The 26,592-nt window shown below is 27.2% G+C and overlaps 1 protein-coding gene across 3 annotated transcripts; it reads left to right on the top strand.

Annotated features, from left to right (window-relative positions):
- The first annotated feature begins 4,872 nt into the window (after window positions 1-4,872).
- On the top strand, window positions 4,873-22,846 carry kto (mediator complex subunit kohtalo). 3 transcript variants are annotated; one of them, XM_015511571.2, is made up of 38 exons: window positions 4,876-5,249; window positions 5,322-5,621; window positions 5,857-6,019; window positions 6,086-6,261; window positions 6,324-6,595; window positions 6,653-6,752; window positions 6,824-6,975; window positions 7,254-7,348; window positions 7,439-7,641; window positions 8,881-9,148; window positions 9,208-9,348; window positions 9,409-9,524; window positions 9,707-9,805; window positions 9,884-10,036; window positions 10,113-10,266; window positions 10,339-10,485; window positions 10,587-10,687; window positions 11,000-11,129; window positions 11,246-11,539; window positions 11,607-11,789; window positions 11,879-12,004; window positions 12,460-12,534; window positions 12,624-12,740; window positions 12,818-13,130; window positions 13,198-13,360; window positions 13,429-13,524; window positions 13,618-13,772; window positions 13,990-14,087; window positions 14,216-14,520; window positions 14,583-14,776; window positions 14,842-14,971; window positions 15,027-15,422; window positions 15,705-15,932; window positions 19,855-20,228; window positions 20,303-20,403; window positions 20,460-20,524; window positions 22,075-22,182; window positions 22,298-22,846. In XM_015511571.2, exons 1-38 carry the CDS (start codon window positions 5,163-5,165, stop codon window positions 22,457-22,459), a joined length of 6,540 nt encoding a protein of 2,179 aa, XP_015367057.2. In that variant the 5' UTR covers window positions 4,876-5,162; the 3' UTR covers window positions 22,460-22,846. The 3 variants fall into 3 exon arrangements, with proteins under 3 accessions (XP_089077498.1, XP_015367057.2, XP_015367056.2); XM_015511570.2 differs by having other exon boundaries at window positions 15,681-15,932; XM_089221372.1 differs by lacking the exons at window positions 22,075-22,182; window positions 22,298-22,846 and adding an exon at window positions 20,709-20,870 and having other exon boundaries at window positions 4,873-5,249; window positions 15,681-15,932.
- Window positions 22,847-26,592: the final 3,746 nt, after the last annotated feature.

Here is a 26,592-nt window from a genome sequence, read left to right as displayed (position 1 = left end):
CTTTATAGAACAAATATTTTCTGATTGTAATTTATAAAATTGATTTATTTTCAGTATAAATATCATATAATAATAACAATAAAAAGGAGTACTGTAAATAAAGGTTGATTTAATTTAAATAAATAATAAACTGCCTTATAAATTACATATTTTTATAATTGTTATAAATTATAATTATAGATTAGAAAAGTAAAATTTCTTTTATCACTCAAATTAAAATTGTAAAAACATAAGTTTTATTTATACTGAGTAATAGTAGTTACTTTATTAGATATTCATAATAATAAAATTAATGTATCAATAATATTAATCATTAATTTTCATTAAATTTTATTTGTAAAATATAAAATGATAGGAAACCTACTTAAATTTAATAATGACATAAAATTTATATTTATTTGTGTAATACATGTTTATACATAATATATTCATGCATACTATAAATACCTGCATTTGTATAAAGTGTTATAGAGGTGCTTATAACAATTTTGATTATGTTTTTTTTTTCTTTTTTAGCACTAAAATTAAAAACTCTAACCTGTAGACATACTTGGTACCATAGGCGTGCGCAGGCCTCTTTGTCAAGGTATTTAAAAAACTGCCACTGGCATGCCCTGAAAGTTATTCTAAGCATGTTAAATTTTGATAATTTATATACCTACATGCAACAATACACAAATATTGAAAAGTCTTATTGTTTAATTAAAAAAATATTGTAACAAATACCATGACAAAATCCAAAGAGAATGTATTTTGCAAATACTTAGTAGTTAATTACTAATAATTGGATGTTTCAATTTGCTAATGACACCAGGTCATAGGTATGCCGTACGATGGTTAGCAGAATAATCATCTTATTATGATTTTTTACGTGAATCAAACGTTGTCACTGCCATTCATCTGATATCATTTCCCTTATTTTTAATCATTTGATATCGTCATAAATATGGTAATATACGCACAATTATTTTTCTTGCCCAAAAACGGTTTTTCGTCCCTCGGAGAGCTTCTGGGTATGCAGCTGCCTACCCTGCATACTCTCTGTGCACGCCTATGCTTGGTACATACTCAATTTGTTTCAGTTAGCGTAAGTACATGGCAAGTCAATTCTAATGGTAATAATTTATGTTCCTTAAGTCCCCTATACTCAAACCATCAAAATCATATAAATTATTTAATTATATAGCACTGAAAAAGAATTACCAAGTTAAAATTTAAGCAACTTATAAAAATAACCCTCTCCAATCGGGATATGATGGTGTGGTGAGCATTGAGCTCTTTATACTGTGAAATATCATAATTAATTGGTGACTATAATAAAAAGTTGGAGTGGCAATAATTTGTCACAATTGGCTACCATTTCGTATTCGATGTCACAGTCTCAAACAGCATCAGTAAATTACTTATTATCAGACACAGTGTGTAATATGTTATGACTCATAAGTAGGGTTTGGAAGTTACAGGAGCAAAAAAAGGCAAAACATGCAAGAAAAAATTATAAAATGTGAAATATGCAAAAAAAATGTATTTATTTACCTATTAAAAGTGTGTTTCTTATTTATTAATATACATGAAAAAAATTCTAAAGACATATATTTAAAAAAAATTGAATTATTTAAAACTATTATATAAGTTATGAATAAAAAAAAAATAAAAATATGGCGTGTTAGAGATTTTATTGAACTGAATGAATAGTTAAATAAATATATTTTCATTATTTGTGAAATACGAAATTTATAAATATAATATATTAAATAATACCTGTTAAGTTGTTTTTCATCTTACTAGCGTTGTGTTATGTAATATTATTTAAAATAAATTGGTTAAGAATGAAAAAAAATTTAATTTTTGTAGAAGATATTAAATATGCGAAAATCGACAAAATATGCACTTTTTCTCTAAAATTATTGAAATATGCAAAATATGCATTTTTAATTTTCAATTTATAAACTCAACATTGTATAGCTCGGATTTCTAGCTTGGTCTGCTATAATTCGACAGCATACAGGTTATATGCAACTCCTATAACTTCCGAACCCTACTCATAAGTATGCCCATTTACTATTTTGTGAATAAGAATAAACCTTGTAAAAATATTAAAATATCATTGTATATCTTATTTTATCTTAAACTAAGCATTAAGAAATCTGTACTCTGTATGTCATTATTTAGTGTCGTATGGTATGTATCAATAAGCTAGAACTGAGTAACAATTAATAGTTAATATTGGTTATTACCACTTGGCACGTAAAGTGCTCCTGTAATTGCTTATTAATCATTATAAATAATAATAATAATAGTATTTACTTAATTTTAACAATATAAAACGAAACAATTTTTTTTTTTCATTAAGAACTTTTAGTTTATAACTATTATAGTTCAACAATAAAACAAAACTATGCATAAATTAACAGTGGAATACAACATTGCAGCACCCCCAAAAACATAGGCTTTGCAGGGGAGGACCTTATCACAATTTTTTTAAGAATTCCTATTTTAACCTATTCGTATAGTTAATCATCACTCGTGACCAACGAATGTGATTATTTGCAGTTTTCTCCGATAAAAATATGTTTTTATTATCACCGAGTAGGTACCTGTAAACATCTTTTAAAGTTGTAAAATGCTTCGATTTTTAACTTGTAATCTTTTTTTGTAGGAAAGAGTTAGTACATTTCACTACTTTGTGATAGGTCCAAAAATAAAACATCCCTAGTAGTTAATATTTAAAATAAGTGCCAAGAACAAAAAAAATTCATATAGGCTGTCCACGGTGCATCTATTTCTTCTGAACCTGTTTTGTTTTGTGGAAAAAAAATAAATTTTTCTAGGAACCATGTGAGTGTAATTTAGTATTGTTTCTAACAATTTGCACATAGTATTTAGTAACTTATTGGTCTGTAACTCTCTGGTTTGAATTGGTTATTATCGGGTTCGGGGATAGGTATTAAGTCCCAATTTTCCATTTTTTTGGCCAAATTCCCTCCTTCTATAAAATATTGTATATATTGAGCAAGAAACTGAGGGTTTTTATACAAAAGTTTTGGATGAAGGAATAAGGGATGAAGTCAGGACCAGGCCACCAGGGTTATTACTTTTGTATTTTTTAGGGTGTGTATAAGTTTGTGGAGTTTGATTTCCTCGTTGATTTGTTTTTGGTCTAGAAGGTTTTTGTCAAAGAAACCGTTATATAATGCGAGGAAGGGAATATTCCCTTCCTCGCATTTTTGTTAGTGGACTAAAAAATTAGGATTGTAATTATTGTTGCTGCTGCTATAAAAATATTGGCCGAGGTCGTTAGCTATTTGGTCAATGCTGTTTACTAGGTGGATTGAATTTATATCCAATAGGTTGATTTTCTGATTGTGACGTAGTCTTTTTAAAGATTGGATTTTGTTCCAAACTGATTTGGCTTCAGTTTTTTCGTTTATGCTACTAGTGAATTTTAGCCATGACGTTATTTTACTAGTTTTTATCAGGTATTTGGATCTAGCTTTTAATTGTTTGAGTTGTATGAAGCCTTCTTGTTTGTAGGTTTTTTAAATTTTTTTAAGTTCATAGTTATTGCCTTTGATTGCTTTTTTGATGTCATTGTTTCACTAAGGAACTTTAGGTTTGGGGTTTTTTTTTATGATTTTTCTGTATTTAGATTGGTTACTAAGATTATTGTTTCCGTGAATTAATTGTCAAAGTTTTCCGTGTTTTGAAATTCGGATTCGCCTATTCATATAATTACATACTTAGTCTTCCAGTGTTTCAGAGAAAAGTTTCCATTTTGAATTTTTCAGATTCCATCTCTCAAGGTGGGGGATGCTGTCATTACAACGGGGAATAAGTTGTATTACTATTGGAAAGTGGTCACTGCTAGTAATATAGTTTAAAACCGACCAGTTGAGTCTATGTGCGAGGGATGCATTTGCAAATGACAGGTCAATATTTAAGGAGTTGTCATTAATTGGATTTATACTTGCTGGTTCCATGCTGTTAAGTAGTACTAGATTATCGTTTTCTAGGATTTTATCAATTTCTTTTCATCTGTTATGGGTATTTAGGGAGCCCTATCTGGCATTGTGACTGTTGAAGTCAGCTGTAATAATGAATGGCTTGAGTAGTTGCTTTATTATATTTTCTAGGTTTTTATCCGTTAATGTGTGTTGGTTGGATAGATATATGTTGCATACGTTTACTTCGATGTCATTGAGTTTTACTGCTACTGTCATTACTTCAAGATGTGTTAAGATATAGATTTCTTTAGATGGAGCTGGCGTATATTGTTACTCCACCGCTGACTGCAGTCTTTTACTTTCTGTCTTATTTCGTCATTATTAAAATTTGGAAGATAATATGGATCTCACCCAAAGAAATAGTTTCAATTTTCAATTATATTAAGAGGACGCCACACCCGTATGTGTTGTCTCCGTCGTACAAGTGCGTAGCATAGCAAATTTTACGCTCAGCAGATCACGTTTATCTCCGTTAATTTAAAATGTAGAGTGAATTGACCTATTATAAAAATTAAAGGCAAGATTATTACCGAGGGCATCTCATAGGCTTTTTATTATATTTTAATTTTAAACTGAGTAATGACTATTTTAAAATTGTAAATTATTTTTATATCTAAATTTACTCATAACTAATAACTAAATATTTTATAAATTATAAAATTAAAAATTAAATAAAAGTTATTATGGAATATGGATTCAGGATTGTGATAATTGATAAACGAACTGCTGTGATAGTGTAATACTGATAAAGAAGCACTGTCTCTAGACGCTTGTTATTTTCACTAGTTTGACAACACCTATGCCTATTGCCTATACGTTCACTTTATCATAATAACAAAATACCGTAAACAAATGTATTGAATTATTATGGTCTATGGATGAAATGATTTTTTTTCTGTAATTTTTTGTTTTAATTATGACATAATTATTTTTTGTTGTGTGTTTTTATTTGAATTTTTAAAAATCATTATTAAATCAATAGACTGCTAAATGTTTCATGTATTTTCGTCTTGATAATCTCGTAGTATTTTGTAATGAATTAAGTTATTATGTAGGTTAATATTATTGTTTCTCGATTTTTGTGGTATTAAAATTTAATAGTACCTAGCATTAGGTAGCATAGACAATGATGTGTTTATGACATTATAAACATACATTATGGGTTTCTCATATGAGAAGCGTCCATTAAAAAGGCCTCGTCTTGGTCCACCTGATGTTTATCCACAAGAACCCAAACAAAAAGAGGTAAGTGTTTTTAATTATAATAAACAATATAAATGGTTTTAAATTAATAATTTTAATTTCTTTTGTTGCTAGGATGAATTAACAACAGTTAATGTAAAACATGGGTTCACTACATCACTTACTATATCAGATGAACATCAACATGGAACAGCGCGTAATTATAACATCACAGCATCCAAAATTGGTGCATTCTTCAATGCAATTATTAATAAAAAAGAAGAACTTAATACACTAGTAGATACGGGACGTAAAAGGTTACAAATAAATCCGAAAGATAATTTTTGGCCTGCTACTGCCCGATCGAAGACTACAGTTGAAGCTTGGTTTAAAGATTTAGCTGGATTTAAACCATTAAATATACTTTCTAAAAAGGTAAGTATCATATGCATATTTAAATTAAATGAATTAAAAATATTAAACAACGTTGAGTCTATAGAAAAACTACTTCCACATTTTAAGTACCTAACAAAAAATAGGTACCTACCATTTTAATTAATTTGTATTATTTAATGTTTGATTTTTATCATACATATATATTATATATAGACATTTAATTCAGTTTGAATTATATTCAATATAACATTTCGAGACCTTACAAATTTTGTAGGCCCCCAATTTCAACAAGAAAGAAGAAATATTTATGTTATTATGTGAATATAATGTCCCATTAATTCGTGCTACATGGTTTATAAAATTAAGTTCTGCATACACAATTGCTGTGTCTGAAGCAAAAATAAAATCTAAACGTCAACTGCCAGATCCTACTCTTGGTATGTAACTTTTATTCAGCTGTACATCTTTGATCTTGTAACAATAGTGCATAATAATCATTTTAGAATGGACAAGTACATTACTAAAGTTTACTAAAGAACAACTAACTAAACTTCAAGATTATTATCAAAATGCAAATATGGCAATGAGTTCATCGCATTATTTGTCAATGAGCGAAGAGCAAAAAGTTTCGCTTAAACAATGGAATTACTGTACTAGTCTCATCAAGTATATGTATCAGGTAAATTGTATACATGTTATATTTTTATGATACTTTTTGATGCAAATATTTTTGTAATTTAGGAAGGACTACTAGATAGGCAAGAGGTTCTTCAATGGATTTTAGATATGCTTGAACGTTATAAATCATCATCTAACAGTGAAGATGGTTTATTGAAAGTATTAAGTCCTTTAGTTTTACAGTATTGTTCAGAATTTTGTCAATCTGAACTTCTTAGTCGGAAATTAGTTTATTTTTGTTCTCGTAAATTAAATGCAATATGCAATTCAGTAATCGACTTGAATCCACCACAGAGTCCTACTTCAAAAGGAGCATCAAATAATAGTGCTCCAAGGTATATTACTAGTTTATTATATAATTTATATATAATTGTAATAAAAATCTATTTTAGCAATACTTCTGGTGCTACTAATGCTGCATCTACCTTGAATGATATGATGTCTTGTCCTCATCATAGAGATATTTTACTTCCTCTTAGCTGTATAATTCAAGTATGTAATGAAGAATCAAACAATTTTTATTAATCATAGGAATTATACAATTATCATTATATTTTTGTTAGGTAATCTTATTAGAATGTCCTACTTCTCTTATTTGGAATCATTCAGGCGGTGGAAAACTTCCATCTGTTCTAAATGGATCACCTCTAGATTATCTTCCTTGTTCACCAGTAGTCTTACCAATGCCTCAGAGAACAAATAATATTCAATTAAGGTAATTCAAATTATGTATTGGTTTAATTTAGATAATGCAATGTGTATAAAATATATTGTTGAAAAACAATAAATGAAGAACAGTAATTACATTTTATTTGATTATTTAATGACTTGAAATTGTTGCAACTGATTTATATCAGGTTGATTCTATTATATAAATATTAAGACTAAGCTTAATTAATATGAGGAGCATTTTTGGGAAATATTTAATTAGATTATTATTATTGATTACTAAAATTAATATACGTATTTGAAATATTTTTATATTATTTATAGAAAACAACTTAAACAGGCTGAAGAAATTGTTAAAATAAGAAGCCAAGCAGCAGAAGGTAGATGGTGCTTGGATAAATTTCACAAGTCATCGATTGGTATATTAAATATATATATTTATTATTTACTAACAATTATTTTTAACTTGCATATTTGTAATTGATTAAATTTTTTTTTCAACTCTTCAGGAGCAAAAACAATAAAAGTTTTAAATGTTTTGGATGCATTAGACCGTCACAGTTTTGAACGAATTGATCAAAATAATTCCTTAGATACACTTTATAATAAAATTTTTTTACCACCAAATTCTAAAGACAATTCTAATCCACTTCTTGGAAACATTTCTATGTCTACAGAAAATGAAACTGTGAAAGATAATAGATCTGAATATGTAAGTATAATATTCAATATTTATTTTATTTATATATAATATATATGCACTAGCTGTATTGGCAATGTTTTGCCATTGCTATATTTTCATTGTTATATTTGTCCCATCGAACTTTGTATCACCTACAATTTATCCATCTTTAATATATTTAGCTGTCCCCCATGCAAATATCTACAAAATTTAATAAATAAATCTGACGTCGTTAATACCTATATTATGATCTTTTTTCAAATATTTATTTTAAAGAACTTTAGAGTAAATGACATTTTTGTTTTCAAACCATCTGGTAGTCATATAAACTGATCTTTCTGTTCACCTATTCTTGATAATCCCACATATAACTGTCCATGTGTGAAACAGTCGGAGCACAAATCAATATCAACATATTATGAAATGTTTGGCCTTGAGCCTTATTAATTATAATAGCAACAAAACATTTATGGGGAATTGATATCTCTTAAACTAGAAAAGTGAATCAGTAGAAATCATAGGTATTTGGGCTATTAAGGTAATTCATCCTTCTTCTGGTTCAATAAAAATAGTAGCTTCAATAATATCATGCATAACTTTTATTTGCACTCTCGTACCATTAAATAATTTTGGGGGGTTTAAATTACATAATAATATTATAAGAATTCCAACTTTAAGTTATAAAGTTATAATACGATTACAACGAATAATATATTATTACAACTCAACATATAATTAAAATTACAATGATGATGATGCACTATTCGTATACTATGAAATGTATCTATCACCGTAGTAATGTGTTCGATGACGGCATGACGAAAATACACTTTCAATTTTGTTCACTGTTTTCTTCTTCACCTCCCAAAATCAAAGCAGTTATTAACTATAGATATCTTTGCTACAATAACGGCGAGTGTGAGTATATTGTAAGTTTTTAGTATGACGCAAACGACGGATGTACGGTTAAAAAAAAAAAAAAAATGTTGAAAAATGAATTTTAAGTTAAAACCAACATCAGTAAATATGACGTTAGACATTAAATTATTTACGTTTTTGTTATTTTTATCGTACCCAAAGCATTTTTCCGAAAAATTTATATACTCAAACCTTCCCTGAGCTTATACTTATTTATTAGTGAAAACTTAACTGAAATCCGTTGATTACTTTTAAGATTTTGTGAACATACAAACAAATGCTCTCTTATTATATAATAATAAGATGTTTATACGTATATTGCACTTATTATACTTATATTTTATTGATTAGAATGTAGAACAAGATCAAATTGTTGTGAAAGTGTTATGTGAATGGGCTCTAAGTAGTTTAAGACGAGGAGAACATCGTGGAATGGCTGTGGCTAAATTATTAGACAAACGCCAAGCTGAAATTACTGGTCGTGAAAGTGATTCATCTGTAGAAATTGTACCTGGTGGCCCTAGTGAAGATAAAGATTCTATTGTTTCAACACCAGCTACTCTTCCACTTTTTCAACCACTTTTAATGAATTTTCTTGATCATGATGCACCAGTGCTTGGTATGAATTTAATTCATAAAATATTAAAGAATTTCAAACTCATGTTATGATTATTTTAGAAAATACAAGTACAAGTCGTACAACATTTACAAATTTAGTACATGTATTTACCGAACTTATTCGAAATGATGTATTTTCACATGATGCGTACATGTGTACATTAATATCAAGAGGAGATTTGCTATCAACCAATAATATCGGTAATATTTAAATTTTTTTTATGTGGTAAATTCAAATAATATTTATTTAATACATTTTAGGAATGTGTCAACCTGGAAGTAATAAACCAGCAGATACTCCTTCAGGCTCAGGACCATCACAGGCACAAGTTCACATGGAAGATGATAATCTTTTTGATTTAAAACCTAATGTTCCAGTAAGTCTATCTTTGTGTAGATAATAATCTATTGAGATGTTATTATATTTATATAATATTAGTGATGCAGTTATGCTTGCATTAATTGTAGTTAAAATGAATTCAATTAAATTGAATATTTAATATGTACCTATTTGTTTGTTCTCTTAAACATTACTAAATAAGTTTATTTTAATTTTTAGGAACATCATAATCGGCATATGGATTATGATGATAGTAAAATAGATGATGATCTTGACAAATTACTTCAGCATATCAAAGAGGAACAACAGAATTCAATGGTATTGTTAATTAATCATTTTATATATTTTACAAAATATAGACCTAAAAATAATTTTTTTCTTTTAAAAATGTTTAAGGATGCACCTGATTCCCCTAAAGTTGAACCATTTGCTGGTTCATCAATTGGAGGATTAGAATCAAATGATCCATCAACAAACACAAATGACAATATGTATAAATGCCGACCATCTCGGCATTTATTATATGCAACACATTTTCCTTTACCATTGGTAAATTTACCAAGCACTATATTTAAACAAATTTTTTATTAAAAATGTATACATTTTATTAAATTTTAATGACTAGGATGAAGAAACCACAAGTCATGATTGCAATCAAAGGCATGTATTGTTGTATGGTTTTGGTAAAATGAGAGATGATGCAAGACACACTATAAAGCGTATTAGTAAAGATATTTGTAAATTATTTAGTAAGAAATTCAGTATTGATATAGCTGAAGGTAAATATTAAATATTATTTTTAAATAAGGATAAAAAATATGTAATTTTAAATGGTGTATCTTTATTAATAGGTGGAAAAGTTAAGAAACATTCAAGAAATGAATTTAACTTTGAAGCAACTACTTCTCGTGTACAAAATTTATCATATTTTGACCAACATGTTGTCACTTGGCAATGCAGTCTTAATGTACTTGAAGCAATAAATGCGTTTGCAACTGGTAATAATTGGGGGGTTTTTTTTATACATTTTTTAAAACTTTTGTGTATGTTAAATTTATGGTTATAAAATAAAATATATTTTTATTTATATTTATAATAGGTAACTCAAATTATCTTCCAGTTCAAGAACATGTTGCTTTCTTATTTGATCTTATGGAGTTGGCATTAAATGTCAATTCACTTCTTGATGTCTGTATTCAGGTAAGCAATGCTACTATGATGCAACATACTTAGTTTGTCATTTTATTGAAATATGATTATATTTAATTTTGGCAACATTTTTTCAATATTTATTATATTTAATGTCTACATTGATTTCATGTTCATATTAAAGAATTTAATTAAAACTCCAGAAGTATGAGCATCAAACTGGTGTATCAGAATAATAATAATAAATCTAATATTACTTTATTTTTTACTCAATATTTCAGAGTAATATTTTGATATTTTATTTGTTGAATAAGGAAATCTAAAACTTTTTAATTTGAATACTTATTGTTTTTATGTATATAGATTTTAATGGATATACCAGATGTTGAAGCACAATTGGCTGCTAAAGGATCATCATTAGTACGAATTTATACAACATCCTTAGTTCTTTACATTGTTGGAGTTTTGCGTAGATATCACTGTTGCCTTTTATGTAAGAATTAAATTTTTATTATTTTTATAATAACATATCATATTACAAAGTATTTCAAAACTAAATACTGTGGAGTAAAAATATGTATTATCATTATATATACTATTTATTTTTAGTAAATCAAGAACAAGTAGTTGGTGCTTTTGAAAATCTATACCGTGTTGTTAAACATGTATCAAATCCTGCTGATTGTTCAAGTGTTGAACGTTGTGTTCTTTCTCATTTGTATGACTTATACATATCAGCTGCGCCTCTTTTAAAAGGCCGTCTTCCTGGAGCTGAACCATTTAATACTTTGTACACAAAAATACGACAAACACTTCACGCAAATCTTCAACCATCTACTATGACACACGGGAATTGGAACTCAAGTTATATGAATGATTTGATAATGACTTATAGAAGAGGATGTAGGTGTTTTTTGTACTTACATTATTCATACTAATGTAATTTGATATATGGTTATTTTTTTTGCAGGTAAAATTGATCTTGGTTGGTATAGACAACTAAACGAATCTCAAAGTAATCGATACAGTTTAGTATGTAATGTTGTAATAGCTGTTGCAACTGAAACCTCAGATATTGAACGTTTAAATGATTTGGCTATACTTAGTGCAGAATTAACAGCATCATGTAGTTCATTAGCATCTGAATGGCTAGGTAATAATAATAAATCATTGTTTATTGTTAATTTTGTTTATATCGCTCGATACAAAAATAATAATTATAAAATATTAATATTTTTTCAGGAGTATTGATGGCTTTGTGTTGTTCTTCTAATAATCCTATTATTTTTGGAGAAGTTTTATCACGTGTGGATATGAATGATATCACTGTGCACAATTCTTTAGCATTATTTACATCTATTCTAGTTGGTAAATGTCATGAATCTCCTTACATTTTTATGATTTACGATAAGAGATTCCATAATCGGCTTGCATCTCATCCCAATCCTTTAATTAAAGCTCTATCAGCAAATACTATTCCGGGAAATTCTCCAAGGCGTTTAAAACGCAACTGGTGTATAAATATGTTAACTTAATATTTTATATACATAAAAAAAAAAACAAATAAATAAATTCAATTACATATATATAAATTAATGTATAATCTCAATATTTAAGTGTCATCACTGGGTGGCTGCTTTTATCAAGCCTTTTTATGTATTATATTATTATCTCAGCTAATACTCTTATTGCACCCATGAAGTACAGATTGTGTTTATAATAATAAAGAATAAAAAAAAAATTTTTTTTATGATTTAATAACTACAATACAAGAACATAAAAATTAATTGATAACCAAATATGATATTATTATTTATTTTTAGCACGCCATTGTTTTTCCTTGGAAGACTTTGTAGTTCATGTAGCCTTACCATCTCTATTAACAGTCAGTAATGAAGGTAAACATTTTATTGAAATATTTTAGACAAGTAGAATTTTCATCATTTTAAATAAATTAAATAATATTATTTATTTTATAAATTTAAAGGCCATGGAGCTGCAGATACAGATCCAGAGGCAGAAGCATCGGCTAGACTTACTTGCCACTTATTGCTACGCCTCTTTAAAACTACTGAAGTGCCTCAACCCAGTCTTTATTCAGTTGGTATGTGGATATTTATGACAAAAAAACCAAGACTTGATAATTGAAAGTAAATAATATTTATGTAACATTTATTTTAGGTACATCACCAAACCCTATATCAAACTCAAATTCTAGCTGTAGTATTAAACAAAGTTGTGATAGACATTTATTAGCTGCAGCTCATAACAATATAAGGGTTGGTCCTTTATTAGCTGTATTAAAAGCTATTATAGTAGTTGGTGATGCTACAGCACAACGTCCAAATCAATCAATAAAAAAATCACCATCAAGCCAAGTTAGCACTCCTGGTGGTACAAGTAAAATGCCTAGTGAATTGTCAATTAGCCATATTTTAGGCACATCTGATATTCTTGGAGGTTCTGCTGATCATTTGCTAATGGAATTGGGAGGGTATTATGCTATGATTATAATATTATACTTAATTCTAATTAAAAAAAAAAAAAAAAAATGTTTGTAGCCTGGGAAATGCTGATACACAGGCTCCTGGCTTATCTGACTTAGCACAATTTGTATTAAGAGAAATATGTAGTCAAGAATGGGTATTGGAACGTTGTCTTCAAAATCCTGAAGAATTATGCCATCAAGATATGCTTTTGGATAGTATGCTATCTTCTAAACAAGTATGGAAATAATACTTTTAAAACTATTTTTAAATAAATATAATAATGATTTAATAACTTGATGATAGGCGCAAAGACTTTTGCACATGATATGTTATCCAGAAACAGCAAGTGGATCTGATATTTCTTTAGATTCAAGGACAATAATTACTAACATCTTAGAGGTAATAATTAATTAACATTCATAACGTTAAAGAAAATAAATAATTTGTGTTTAGTGCTTTATAATTAATTTTAATTATAAATTGTATTTTTAGAATTCTGATCAATGGACTCTTAGAATGTCTTGGTTGGAAATGCAACTTATGTTTAAGCAATTTTCTCCAAATTCTCCAGATTTAAATCAATGGCTGGATATAGTTGCTAAAGCAGCTATAGATATGTTCCAACACAATCCAAATACCCAGAACAAGTAATTTTTTAATAATAATTTGTATTATTAAGAAGCAGACCTTACTCTGTTGAATACTTTTAAATTACCATTTAAAAAAAAATTTACATTTTATATAATGTAACTGATAATTAAATAGTTTTTGAAAATAATAAAAACTAAATAACATTAGTTCAATGTACATTGAGTCATTGATATTACTTATCAATTATTTCATCAATCCTATCAATTGTTTTAGAAGTGAAAGCATTAAAAAAACTCATTCAATGTGGTTATTAGCACCACTTATTTCAAAGTTGCCTAGTGCTGTTCAAGGAAGAGTATTGAAAGTAGCTGGTAAATATTTACTTAAAATTTAAAAGTTGATGTATAACAAATATAACATATATTTAAAATTTTTAACTATAATATATTATTATTAGCTTTTTTCTTCAAGTTTAATTTTTCATTGCTATTGTTTTAAGGTCAAGTATTAGAAAGTGGAAATATGATTGGCCTGGGTGGAACAAATTCTGGTAATGTTACTCCAATTACTACTCATGGTGTAAGTGGGGGTGGCAGTAGTCGAAGTAGTAACAAAGGCACTCCACCACATCCTCGACCTTCTCAAAACACTAATTCTGTAACTCCGCCACCAGCTATTTTGGCTTATCATCAGCCATTTTTGTCATTAGTACTCAGTTGCCTTAAAGGACAAGATGATCAACGTGAAAATTTACTTTCATCTGTACATAATCAGTTGTCTCAGTATTTAGTATTATCAAAGGAGGTAAATCAATAAGTTTGGCGGACATCTAGTGAAGGTTCTTTATGTATTATGATGGTTAATAGGAACGTCTTGGAATTCAAGAAGGATGTGCCAGCAATAAAGAAATTGATGCCGCACAAGACTCACTTGCATTAAGATTCAGTTTAGTAGGAGGCATGTTTGATACAATTCAGCGAAGTACTGCTTTGACAATAGATTGGGCAGTTCTTTTTGTGCAGCTTGTTACATACTCAGTGATAGATTTGACTAATAACACGTAAGATATTTTTCTAAAAAAAAGAAAACCTTACTCCAATAATTATGTATAATATTATTTTGTAGGAGATTGTTCAACACAGTAATAGATATGTTGGCTACTTTAATACATTCAACTCTTGTATCTGACTCTCAAACTGAAAAAGGAGAAGAAAATCGAAAACACTATCAAAATTTAATTAAAAAATTAAAAAAAGTAAAATATTTTAGAAAATTAACATTGACATTATTCATATTAATGTTGTTTTTAGGAAGTTGGAGAAAAACATTCTTTGTCCATTTCACGAGTTAGACAGCTTTTGCCTTTGGGTAAACAGCAATGTGAAATTATTACTTGTGAACAAATTGGCACTGATATAAAAGGGAATAAGATTTCAACTGGTTTAGATTCTAATGACAAACAGGGTTTAAAAGTTTGTGACAAGCAGCGTGTAAGTGCTTGGGATTTATTAGAAGGACATAAAAATCCAGCTCCATTGTCCTGGTCATGGTTTAGTGCTGTACGAGTTGAACGAAAACCATTATGGTATGAAGAAAACCACAGGATGCTTAAGTTCCATACACATTCATTAGTAAAGTCTTCATCATATTTCTTAGAACCATTGCCTTTACCTCCTGAGGATTTAGAACCTCCCCAAGAAAAACCTGTAAGTACTAGATTTTTAATCTATTCTTATTTAATATTATCTAAATATTCAATCTTGATGTTTTCATTAAAGTATTTTATACTTATGAATGTGTAATTAATTTAGTGATCAGTTTGTATTTTAATATTATTATATATTATTATTTGTTTATTTTATATGATTTACGACAAAGTGTTTTAATTTCTATTATTCGGGGGCTTTTAAGTTCACATTATTTCTGGGAAATTGAAAAGAACAGTGCATTCACTTGTAAAGTAGTGTCCTTGTGTTTATTGTAATCAGATCAAAGGAGTTGGTTCTGGGATGAACATGAATTCAGGTCCAGGACGTCCAGATACACCATCATCAGTGCCTGAATCACCAGGTAGAGGTGTTAAACGTAATATGAAAGCTCAAGGAGGACCACCTAATCCTAGACGTAAGAAACAGCAACAACAACCTCCACCTATGTCACCTATGACTCCTAATGCTCCAATGGGACCCGGTCCTCAAATGCATCCACAAATGCAGGTAGCTACAAAATTAATATTTAATAATTACACATATTTTTATATTATTTATAATACATACACCTAATGCTGAGCAACTTGTTCTTATGTAAAATAGCACAATAGTAAAATAAATAACTATTTATAAAACTTATACATACATGAATATTCTATGAACAATTTTATAACATATAATAACCTTTAAAAAAATATTATGTACCAACTTTTATTTTGCATAAGTTTATATTTTTTGCTTTTAAAAGTCTATCTAATTTTTTTGGCATTATATATGTAAGGCAAATTTCAAAATTTGTATTCTAAGATTCTAACAGAATATTATATAGTTCTACAGGGTGATTTTCTAAACATGCGTACAATAATTTTTCCCTTTAATAGTATATTTATTCAAATTCTGGTTTTTAGAACTTTTAAGTATACCTAAAGATTATATTTTTAAATTGCTGATAATTTTGTGCTACTTCTAGAGTGTCATGTGGCTATGCAAACTTCTATTATTCAAATGAGAATACCCATTTTGTACTGAAAATTATAAATTGGATGATTTTCTTGAAAAGTTTGACTATCAAAATCAAAGTTTTTATGAGTAGTTTTTGAGTCATTACAATTTTTACATTAAGGATAATTATCCTTAAAATTGATCTTATAAAATCATTAACTACAGTTTATATTAGATGTAGTATTTATTTTACTTAGATAATGTTTCCAAATTATTTATATTGATAGATTAATAGTAATTAATAATTAGTAGTTACCAATATTTTCAAATCATCTAAGCTGAAATATCTACTTATTGTATTGCCATTGATAAAATATTATCCTTGGTACACAAAGTTATGTACACAAAAACTACTAGTTTGTTTTTTGATTTAGCTGCATTAATATTCTTAAAAAAAACTCTTTTGCAAAATAATTATAATTGAGACAAACAGAAGTTTGTGTTGTTACAAGATCATCAAGTGGTACTAAAAATATCAAGACTTAAAGTATTTGAAAACATAGTCTTAAAGTGTATTTAAAAATTTCAAAAATCACTATTTTAATGTATATGTAATTTAAGCATAAAATATGGTGAGAATGCTTAAAGAATTACCCTTTATACGAGTTATTCTTTTATTGACACTAAACTGGTTCTCATATTTATTTTAATCCATTGCCAACTTTGAGAATCAATAATTTTCCAGAGTACCCCAAATTTTTTCAAACTTACCATCTATGGACACAAAGAGAGATATGGTGGTCAGCTCTTTTGGCCTTTTAAAATATTTTATAAAATAGTGTTCTTAGTGTTAGAGCATTACAAGGAAACACAAAAAAAAAAAAAAAAAATGGCTAGGGTATTTGTTAATTTTTATTTTGTCACATCTAACAGATGACGGACTATTACACTAATTGACTAATTACTAATCAAAATTTTACGAAATTTAATCTGCCCCCATGGATGCTACCAATGGTATAGCCCAGTCCACTTTGAGAAAGACTGTTATAATCATACATTTGAGATTCTATACAACTTGTAAGATCAATATGGTCTAGCAGGCCTTATTGTTGTGTAACAATTTATTAAAGATTTTACCTGTTTTATTATAATAACTACTGCCACTACCGTATATTCAATATTTTTATGAAAACTGAAAATAAACAAATAAACCTAATTCAACATGATTTATTTAATATATTACAGTATAACTTCCATGTAACGGTCACCTAAAAGACCTGATATAATGATTTAACTATTTAAAGATGGTTGTCCCACAGACGTAACCCACTTTCCATTAATAAAAGTGCAATATTTCCAGATGGCCACTATAAAGAGTACATAAAAAACCCAAATACATACTCAATTATCTGCGCATATTAAAAAATGTATTTATGACAAGAGGTATTTACTTACATGTATTTTATGTATGTATATTAAAATTAAGTATATTGAGTAATATTATTTTGTTTAACATTTTTATTACTTGAATAGTAAAATGTTTCGCGCGGGAAAGAACCGAGAAGGCTACAGTTATAACTAAGAAACGAAATTCTCACCACAGATAAAAGGGAATTTCGACTGTGCAACATTGTTTTTATTTTTTCAATATTAGAACTGAAAAAAAGTTATTCGATTTTGAAAAACGAAAAAAAAAATGAATTTTGAAACAATAAGAACTTTTTTTTCTATTTGTGATATCGAAAAATTGAAAACAACGTTGCACAGTAAATGTTCTCCTTATTAGGTGGTGAAAATTTTGTTTCTTAGTTATAACTGTAGCCTTCTCGGTTCTTTGCCGCGCGAAACAGTTTTTGCAATGTTACGTACTTGTAAGACGGAGACAACACATGTGTGTGTAGCGTCCTCTTAATAAATTAAAACCATTTATATCATCTGTTTGAAGAATAAGAATCTTATTGATTTGTTAACTAATTAACCAAATAAGTTAGCGTAAGCTAGCCATTAATGTTTCTTTAGATTTTTTCCAGAATTAAAAATTTAATGTTTGAAACTTTACATTCTATTAGGGTTAACTTAATAAAATAATCCTGTTTCATCAGCATTAAAAATATTTTGGAGCTTGTAACTTATTATTTTTACTTTTAAATGCCATTAGTCCATTGTTTCTATATCATTTGATTTACTTTTGCCTCAAACAACTTGAAAATAAATATATCCTGCTTTAAATTTATCAAGCCAACCATTTGATGCTTTGAAATTATAAATTTCAAGTTCTTTAGTAAGAACCTGTACTTTAGATAATACTTTTAAAGCCTTTTATTTAAGTATTGGTCTAATGGTTAGAATATTTTTAGTATGTGCAACTCAAAATTATCCCTATACCACATCATTGATATTAATTGATTCAATTTTACAACATTTTTTAGTTTTAATTTCATCATAACCATTGAATTTCCATACTTTTGAAACCATATATTTATTCTTTAGTTCATTATTGAATATTGGCTTTATTTCTCCCTATTTCAAATTTATGTGTAAGAGCACACGCACACTCATATTTTATTTTTCATAATAATCAAACAGGCAACAGTCTTTTTCTGTTGCAGCTAGGTATTTTTGTTTGGACGTCACCATAACCATGCACTTGAAACATTTAAACTGATACTGACAACTAATGAAACATAATAAAATTCATATTAACTGACGTGTTCATAATGTTATTGTAAATGTTTGATAAGTTTATTATAAACTGCCGCCACAAGTAATTTGGGAAAATCTTGCTCACGTACATATTTTCTGTTATTTTATCTTGTAATTTGATTGTTATTTAGTGCAGTGGGCAGTGGGACCACTTTACAGAAGTATTAATGTATTTTTCTCATAACACTTGATTGGACCAAAAAAAAAATAACCGTTACATAGAATTAGTGACCGTTAACTGAAGTTATACTGTTTTACAAAATTATCTTACTATAAATAATTTAAATGATATATAAATATTAGATTTTCTGTATGAAAGTAGTTCCATACTTTTATATATATGTTCATTATTTAATTTTTTTTCTATTTATCAAAATATGTGTACTAATTGGCACTAAATCTGAAAAAAAGTTATTTTTTTCCATTGGAAGTCATATTAAGTCAAATTTTTTTTTGTTGATATTTTCAATAAACATTTCACAAAATTACTTTAAAAATGTGGTTGAACACTTAGGTTTAGTGCCTTAAGCACATATTTTGAAAATAAAAATTGTAAAATAAGTATGTGTACTTTTTATGGTATTTTCTTAGTTTTTTTTAGTTCCTACAATTTCCACGTCTCATTATATTATTTCCATTTTATAATAAGAAAATGCATGGTATAGTTTGGTAACTTATGATTATTATTCATAGTTATTACTAATAAGTAATAAGTAATAAGTAATCTTACATTTTTCCCTAGTCTTCAAATTCTATCCTAATTAATTCTATATATTTCTGAAAGAATACACAGGGTCAGCATATGGGCTATAGTGGAGGTATGTTTCCAATGCAACCAGGTCCAGGTTCGGTTCCTGGTGCTGGTCCAGTTCCAGTTCCTGGACCAGCTCCTGGACAAACTCCGGCTCAAAATCCTCAGTGGGGTGGTTATGGACAGCAAACACCACAAGGTGGTCCTAACTTTTATCCTCAACAAGTACCTCCAACACCAGTCCCTGGTCCTGGAACAAGATTTGATCGTCCAGGAAATACTTCTAAACAAGCATTGAGTCATATGCTTCGTATGCGGTTGCCTACCAATCAATACATGGGTCAAACAGGACAGCAACCAAATATGAATCCAAATTTCCAACCTATGCCTAGACAGCAATTTATAAGGTAAATTATTATTTAATTGACGATCAAGAATATAGTTATTTTTATTTAATTCTATATTCAACTTGTGTCATTAGAAGAGGACAAAATAATGTACCAATTCAACCTCCTCAGCAAAGTACTCAACAAATGTATCCAACCCAGCAACCAACACAAATGTATTCTAATATGCAACAAAGTAAGTCCATAAATAAAGACATTTTAAAATATAGTCTTAAACGTTGTATTTTTTAGGTATGAATCAAAACTATGGAGGTTATGTAGGACAACAACCTGGAATGCGACCCCCATACATGCAAGTAAGTGCTTAGAAGATTAAACATTAATGTTTTATATTTATTCAATATGGTTTCACCATTCACCAATTTATCTCTTAAATGTAAACAAAAATAGAATGAGTTAATTAAATGTTTGGAACTGTATTGTTCAATATTATACGCTCCCAATTAAAATACACATTGATGGATAACATTATTCTTATAGAATTTAAGGTAGTCTGTAAAAATGACCAAGAAAAAAAGAACAGGGGAAAAACAAACAATAAAGAACAGGGAAATAAGAACAACCGAAAAAAAAATCCAAGAAAAATGAACAAATTTACAATAATTTTTTTATTTTGATGATAAATGATAATAATTTATGAAATTATATAATTATAAAATTCATAATATTGTTTAAAATATATTTAGTTATTAAACTATAACTAATAATATTATTTTTGGCCATTAAGTTTTCAAGTAATTTATATAATGTCTATACATCTCTATTAAATTGGTCTTAGAAGTTAGGTTGTTTTTATTTATTTATTATCATTCATAACTTCGTTTTAAAATGTTGAGGGTTATTCACAGTATTGACTAAGTCTTAGTCACTAAGTTATCAGTTTTTATGAAACTTGTTTTTTAAAAACTAGTAGATAATGTATTTGATTTTTGATAGAACATCCGTGGCTTAAATCATTATTTTACTTTAATATTTAATAATCCAAGTACAAGTTTGTAAATACTTTGTTTGTAAATCTCACTATTTTCACCGTAAACTCCTTTATAGGAGGAAAATTAAGGAAATTATATTTTAGTAAAAAAATTCTTATAAATATAAACCCAATGTTCACACTAGATAATTATATCAATAGACTTATCAAAAGTCACTGTTCACTAAAATGATGTAGAACCAATGCTGAAATTATGGTTTATTTACTTTATTTAAAAACATTAAAACATAATAAAATTTTGATTACCCTTATGTTATAGTCTTTTAAAGATTAACCGATCTAAATTTGACTATTATTATTTATTAATATCATCAATCAAACCAGAAATACAATGTTTTTAGTAAATGCTTAATATATGATATGCTTAATAAATAGTAATAAATATGTTGATTAATTAATGTTTACTATACTAATGTACTAATGTGTAATAATCACTCTTTTCTTGTAATTTATTCATTTCTATCTTATATTATTTTATTCAAATATAGGTAAAATCATATATTCTATAAGTAAAAAATTTACTGAAAAATTTTCCATTCCTTAAAATGTCTAAATTTCTGGCTTACATTTGTAAGTTTGTAATTTTTTCTTAAATTTAGAATTTGAATGTAATTTATTGATGTGTATGAAAATAATGTAATCATATTGAGATAAGAGTAAATTATCCATAACAGAAAAAAACTTGAGTTCATTTTCATAATTTTCACATGTTAATTAAACTCATACTTTTGAGTTATAATAACTTGTTTTTTTTTTTTTTTTTAGTTTTTTAGTAAAATTTTAGCTCTTAATGAATTATTTTTTAAATATTATACATTTTGATTAAAATTTTCTGTCAATGATCAAAACTAATAGAATCAAAACGTGCCAATGAATCCAATGAGTGGTCCACAGAATCCAGCGCCTCCATACACTCGTCCAACTGGTCCAAATCAACAAGCACCACATTCTCAATACCATCAGGTAAATATTGTGTACAAAATACAATTATGTGATGTAAATATTTATCTAATTCATTCAATCAATTAAGTAAGTAACTAGTAAGACAGTATAAATATATTCTATTTTTATGTTTTAGCAATTTAGCCAACAGCGTATTCGACATATAATGGCTATGCAACAACAGCAGCAACAACAACAGCAGCAACAACAGCAACAACATCACATGCAAAGACAGATGCAAAATCCCCAACAAACTCAACAAGGACATCCATATGGCTTACAACCACCACCTTATTAGCTTATATTATATGTGAACGAATTCGTGAATTTTATTTAAACAAGCATTGCAATGTTATTTCAACTTATCTAACTTATTTTCAATATTTAGTGTAGAGTTATGAATTAATTTTTGTAGAAATTAATATTTATAATGTTTATTTTATATTGAGTTTTGTTTTCTATATTTATTTACTGCTTAAAAGAATACAAAACAAGAATTAAAGATCGGTATTGGTTCAAAGTGAGTATGTTTGTGAATCATTTGATTCACAAAAAAATGAAAATAAATCGATTAGTATAAAACCTTGTTACCCTAAACATATATTTATTAATTTCCGTAAAACATTACATAAAAAACAAATTCCGAAGCAGTTTTTATATTAAAAAATTACTGTATTAAATATTACATTGTGACTATTTTATTTTTAAGTTGCTTAAAACCTTGACTATTGTCATCTAAAGTATGTAATTATTATTTGAATGAGTGTACAATGACATAAATTTTGTTCTATTTTATATTTATATCATAAAAATATAAATGAAACATTTTTTGAATTCTATGTGATTACAAAATATGTACATGATAGAGATTTAAAAAATACTATTATAAGCGGTTATAAACCAAATTGCCATGAAACTTTGAAACTACAGATATTTTTCGTACAATTAATACAAATAAATAATTTTTTTTTTATCAAATATAAACATCGCGGTAGCTTTGGCCAATGGTTTGACAGTACATTTTATAACATAATATTAAGATATTATTTTGTATACAATATACAATATTATTATCTATAGTTGAAAAGTCAAATGTTATTGTAATATACAATTTACAATTATTGAATTCTATTCTATATATATTGTAATTGTCGAACTATAATAGCTATAATATGTTAAAAGTTCTAAAATATTTAAAAAAAAAAAAAACAATTTTTAATATTACAATAATTTATCCTACTACTTGAGTTGTTAATTATTTAAATAAAGTAAATTACTCTATGTTTTATTATAATTAGGGATGAGAAGTTATAGGATTTGCATATTTTTTTCTATATCTCCTATTTATAGCTAGGTGAGCTAAAAATCTGTTCTATAACCTAATGAATTGAAATTTGATATTTAAATTTTGCATATATTGGTAGTTTTCTTAGAAGTTGCATATTCATGTTTTTTGTGCATAAAAATGCATATTTAGTAAAATTATTTATTATTTAATTTAATTTTATAAGTTTGTAGTCAATAACCAATAAAATTTAATAGTTTATAAAAGTAAATTTAGGATTAGTATCATTTATTGGATAAATCACATCTATGGACAAATTGCCAGAAGACTTAACCGGAAATGACCTTATTTACTTCAAGTATGCCCCCATAACTTCAGTTGATGTGGAAAGAAGTTTTTCGCGATACAAAAATATTCTTTCGGATAATCGTCGGAGGACGGAGATTGGATGTCGAAAATATTTAAAAAACTTTGGTGGTTCAAATGGTTCAATGCAACAAATTTACAGGTTATTTAGGGATTAAATCACCTGACTATCAATATACATATAATCAATACACCTACCAATCATTTACTATCTCATATTTATATACCTAGTATTAATTTTTTATCACACAGTTTAAATAAAATTTAACGAAATATTTATACTAATTTATAGTAAACATTTTTTTTTTTATAGAAAAAATTGCATATTATAATATATTTTTTGCATATTTTCAAATTTTGATGCATATATCATAATTTTTCCTTGCATATTTGCATGCATATTTTGTCTATTTTAGCTCCTATAAGTTCTTATCCCTAATTATAACTATCATAACTTTTATTTATAAGTTACTATTTACGAAATAATAAAAAATTAATATTATTTTACGTATTACATGGGATTCAGATACAAAGCATACAACCATTTTTTTCAACTTTTGGAATTTCGTAGAGGAGACTAACCTCTCCTCTACGAAATATTGCATAATAATATGATATCATTTTATAAAAATTCTGCAAGTCTATTGTGTCGTGAATACGTGTTTAATTTTTATGATAATAAAATATGAAATTTGATATAATATTATGATTTCATGTAAACAATAATGCAAATACTTTAATGTAAATTGTAAAATTCACCAATAATTACTATTTAGGTCCGTCTTCCTTCGATACCCCCCCCCCCCCCACCACCACCCAGGGACGCCACTGTGGTTGAGTGCTGTTATTCCTTATTTGGTGTCAGTCTGTTAGTTGACATTCATCATTTATCGTGTTAATTCTTTTTTCAAACAAATTCTTCTGCAAGCTGCGAAATAATAATTTATAGGTACCTACAATCATATCGATTGCGATGAAAATTAAAAATTACACTATTTTGTGGTGTTAATTTAAATTACAAATTAATAATAATGTTGTATTCCAAATAATAATAAAATTAAAAATTAAAAAATCGGATTAGAGGATGTCGCTCTGCTGTACAGTAACAGTAGTTTATAAGTGGGTTACTGTAATGGATGGTATATTGAATTTGAATTCAATGATTTAGGACATAGGTAATATCATTGTTTATGAAAAACAGTTTTGAGTGGTGACGGTTTGCCAGTTTATGATATTTTATACTACCTATAAAAAATATAAATTATATTTCTATTATTTCAAAATAAATGTCAGTAATACCTATAAAATAAATTTCAAATTGATCAAATTAGATTCATTATGTACCCGAACCCGACTGACTCGGTCATTCATACCTAATATATACAATCTATTATAGGTAAAGATTTAATATAAGTCATTGACGACATTATAACTATTAAAATTAGAATTTAAATTATACTCTAGAAATTTCAAGTACACACGAATAATATTTTTAAAATACAACAATATACCTAAAATTATTATTCTTCGTTATTGAATATGTGATTTCATCTAAATTTAAACTTAAAATAACTATAAAATAAAATATGTTTTTATAGTTTTTAGATTTTTTTTTTTGTCGTAGAATAAGCTACTTACGTGGAACCTTGTTTCAAATTTTTAATCCGTAGCTATAAAAATTTAACGTTTTATAAATTTTTAATACCTAACTAAAGAATTTGTAAATTTTCAATTAAATAAACCGATATTCTTAAAAATTGATTTTGCAATCAAATTACCGTTTTTCCTAATTTTTTTTTTTTGTTTTTCCCGGTGTTTTTGAAAACTATTAGGAATCTCAAAATTTGACCTCCCCACTTTCCAACCGGAAAAGTGATTGAAGTTGAAAATCGAAGCATTATTTTGACAACATATGGTGTATACAGAAATGCATTCGAAATTTTTGTAAAAAATAAAACAAAAATGTTTAATTAATTATTTTTATTAAAATCATTTTTTACTTAAATTCTTACGTTTAGTGTTATTTAAATGAAGAACATAATAACATTTGAAAAGTATTATTTTTCCGTGTGGTTAGATAACAAAAGCACATGATGGATTCATATTTTTACCGGAATAAGTAGGTATCTACCCTAAAGTTAAAGAAAAGATAGATATTCATCAAGTATTTCTAATTACAGAAAATTTGAAATTCAATTATCTATAGAAAAAGTTCAACTACAAAATAATTTCCAAATGTTTGTGGTATTTACAAAATTTGTAAAAATTTAAACTTAAAATTTATACCTATAACACGTACTAACAAAAATATTATCATAATCAATCAAAAAAATTAAATATAAAAAATTTGAAAATGTTAAATATTTATACATAATGGGCTCATATGAATCATATTTAGAAAATTACATCACGTTTTGAAAATACTATCATATAAATATTTGGTGAGGATTTAAAGTACGACCAATTTAGGCTTACTTATTTTTGAATGACAGCAAAAATACAAAATGGATTTTGACGAGTATTGTGTTAATAACCTATTTCTTTTTTTTTTGTTTGTTGGAAACATTATTCAAAATTCCAATAACTTTTCTTTAGAAGAAGGTAATTTTTACAGATGCATTTCTTCAGCACTCACCCCCCCCCTTCGAATTTCAAGTTTTTACATTATTGTATTATTTAAATTATCAAGATAATATAGGTAATTATGAATACATTATAGGTGGGGAGTTGGATAGTGTAAGAGGGATTGTTATAATAATAATGAATAATACATTTACTCT

The sequence above is a fragment of the Diuraphis noxia genome, unplaced genomic scaffold (genome assembly GCF_037042655.1).
Source record: "Diuraphis noxia isolate RWA-SAM2 unplaced genomic scaffold, SU_Dnox_SAM2 contig0002, whole genome shotgun sequence".
NCBI lineage: Eukaryota > Metazoa > Arthropoda > Insecta > Hemiptera > Aphididae > Diuraphis > Diuraphis noxia.
The sequence above is the reverse complement of the archived record's forward strand: the minus strand, read 5'-3'. Positions and strand labels throughout refer to the sequence as shown.

Coding starts and splice junctions, on each gene's coding strand:
- kto (XM_015511570.2), top strand. CDS start 5,163: ATGGGTTTCTCATATGAGAAGCGTCCATTAAAAAGGCCTCGTCTTGGT. Junction 11,130..11,245: donor ATATCACTGTTGCCTTTTAT/GTAAGAATTAAA, acceptor ATTTATTTTTAG/TAAATCAAGAACAAGTAGTT. Junction 13,361..13,428: donor GTATGCTATCTTCTAAACAA/GTATGGAAATAA, acceptor ACTTGATGATAG/GCGCAAAGACTTTTGCACAT.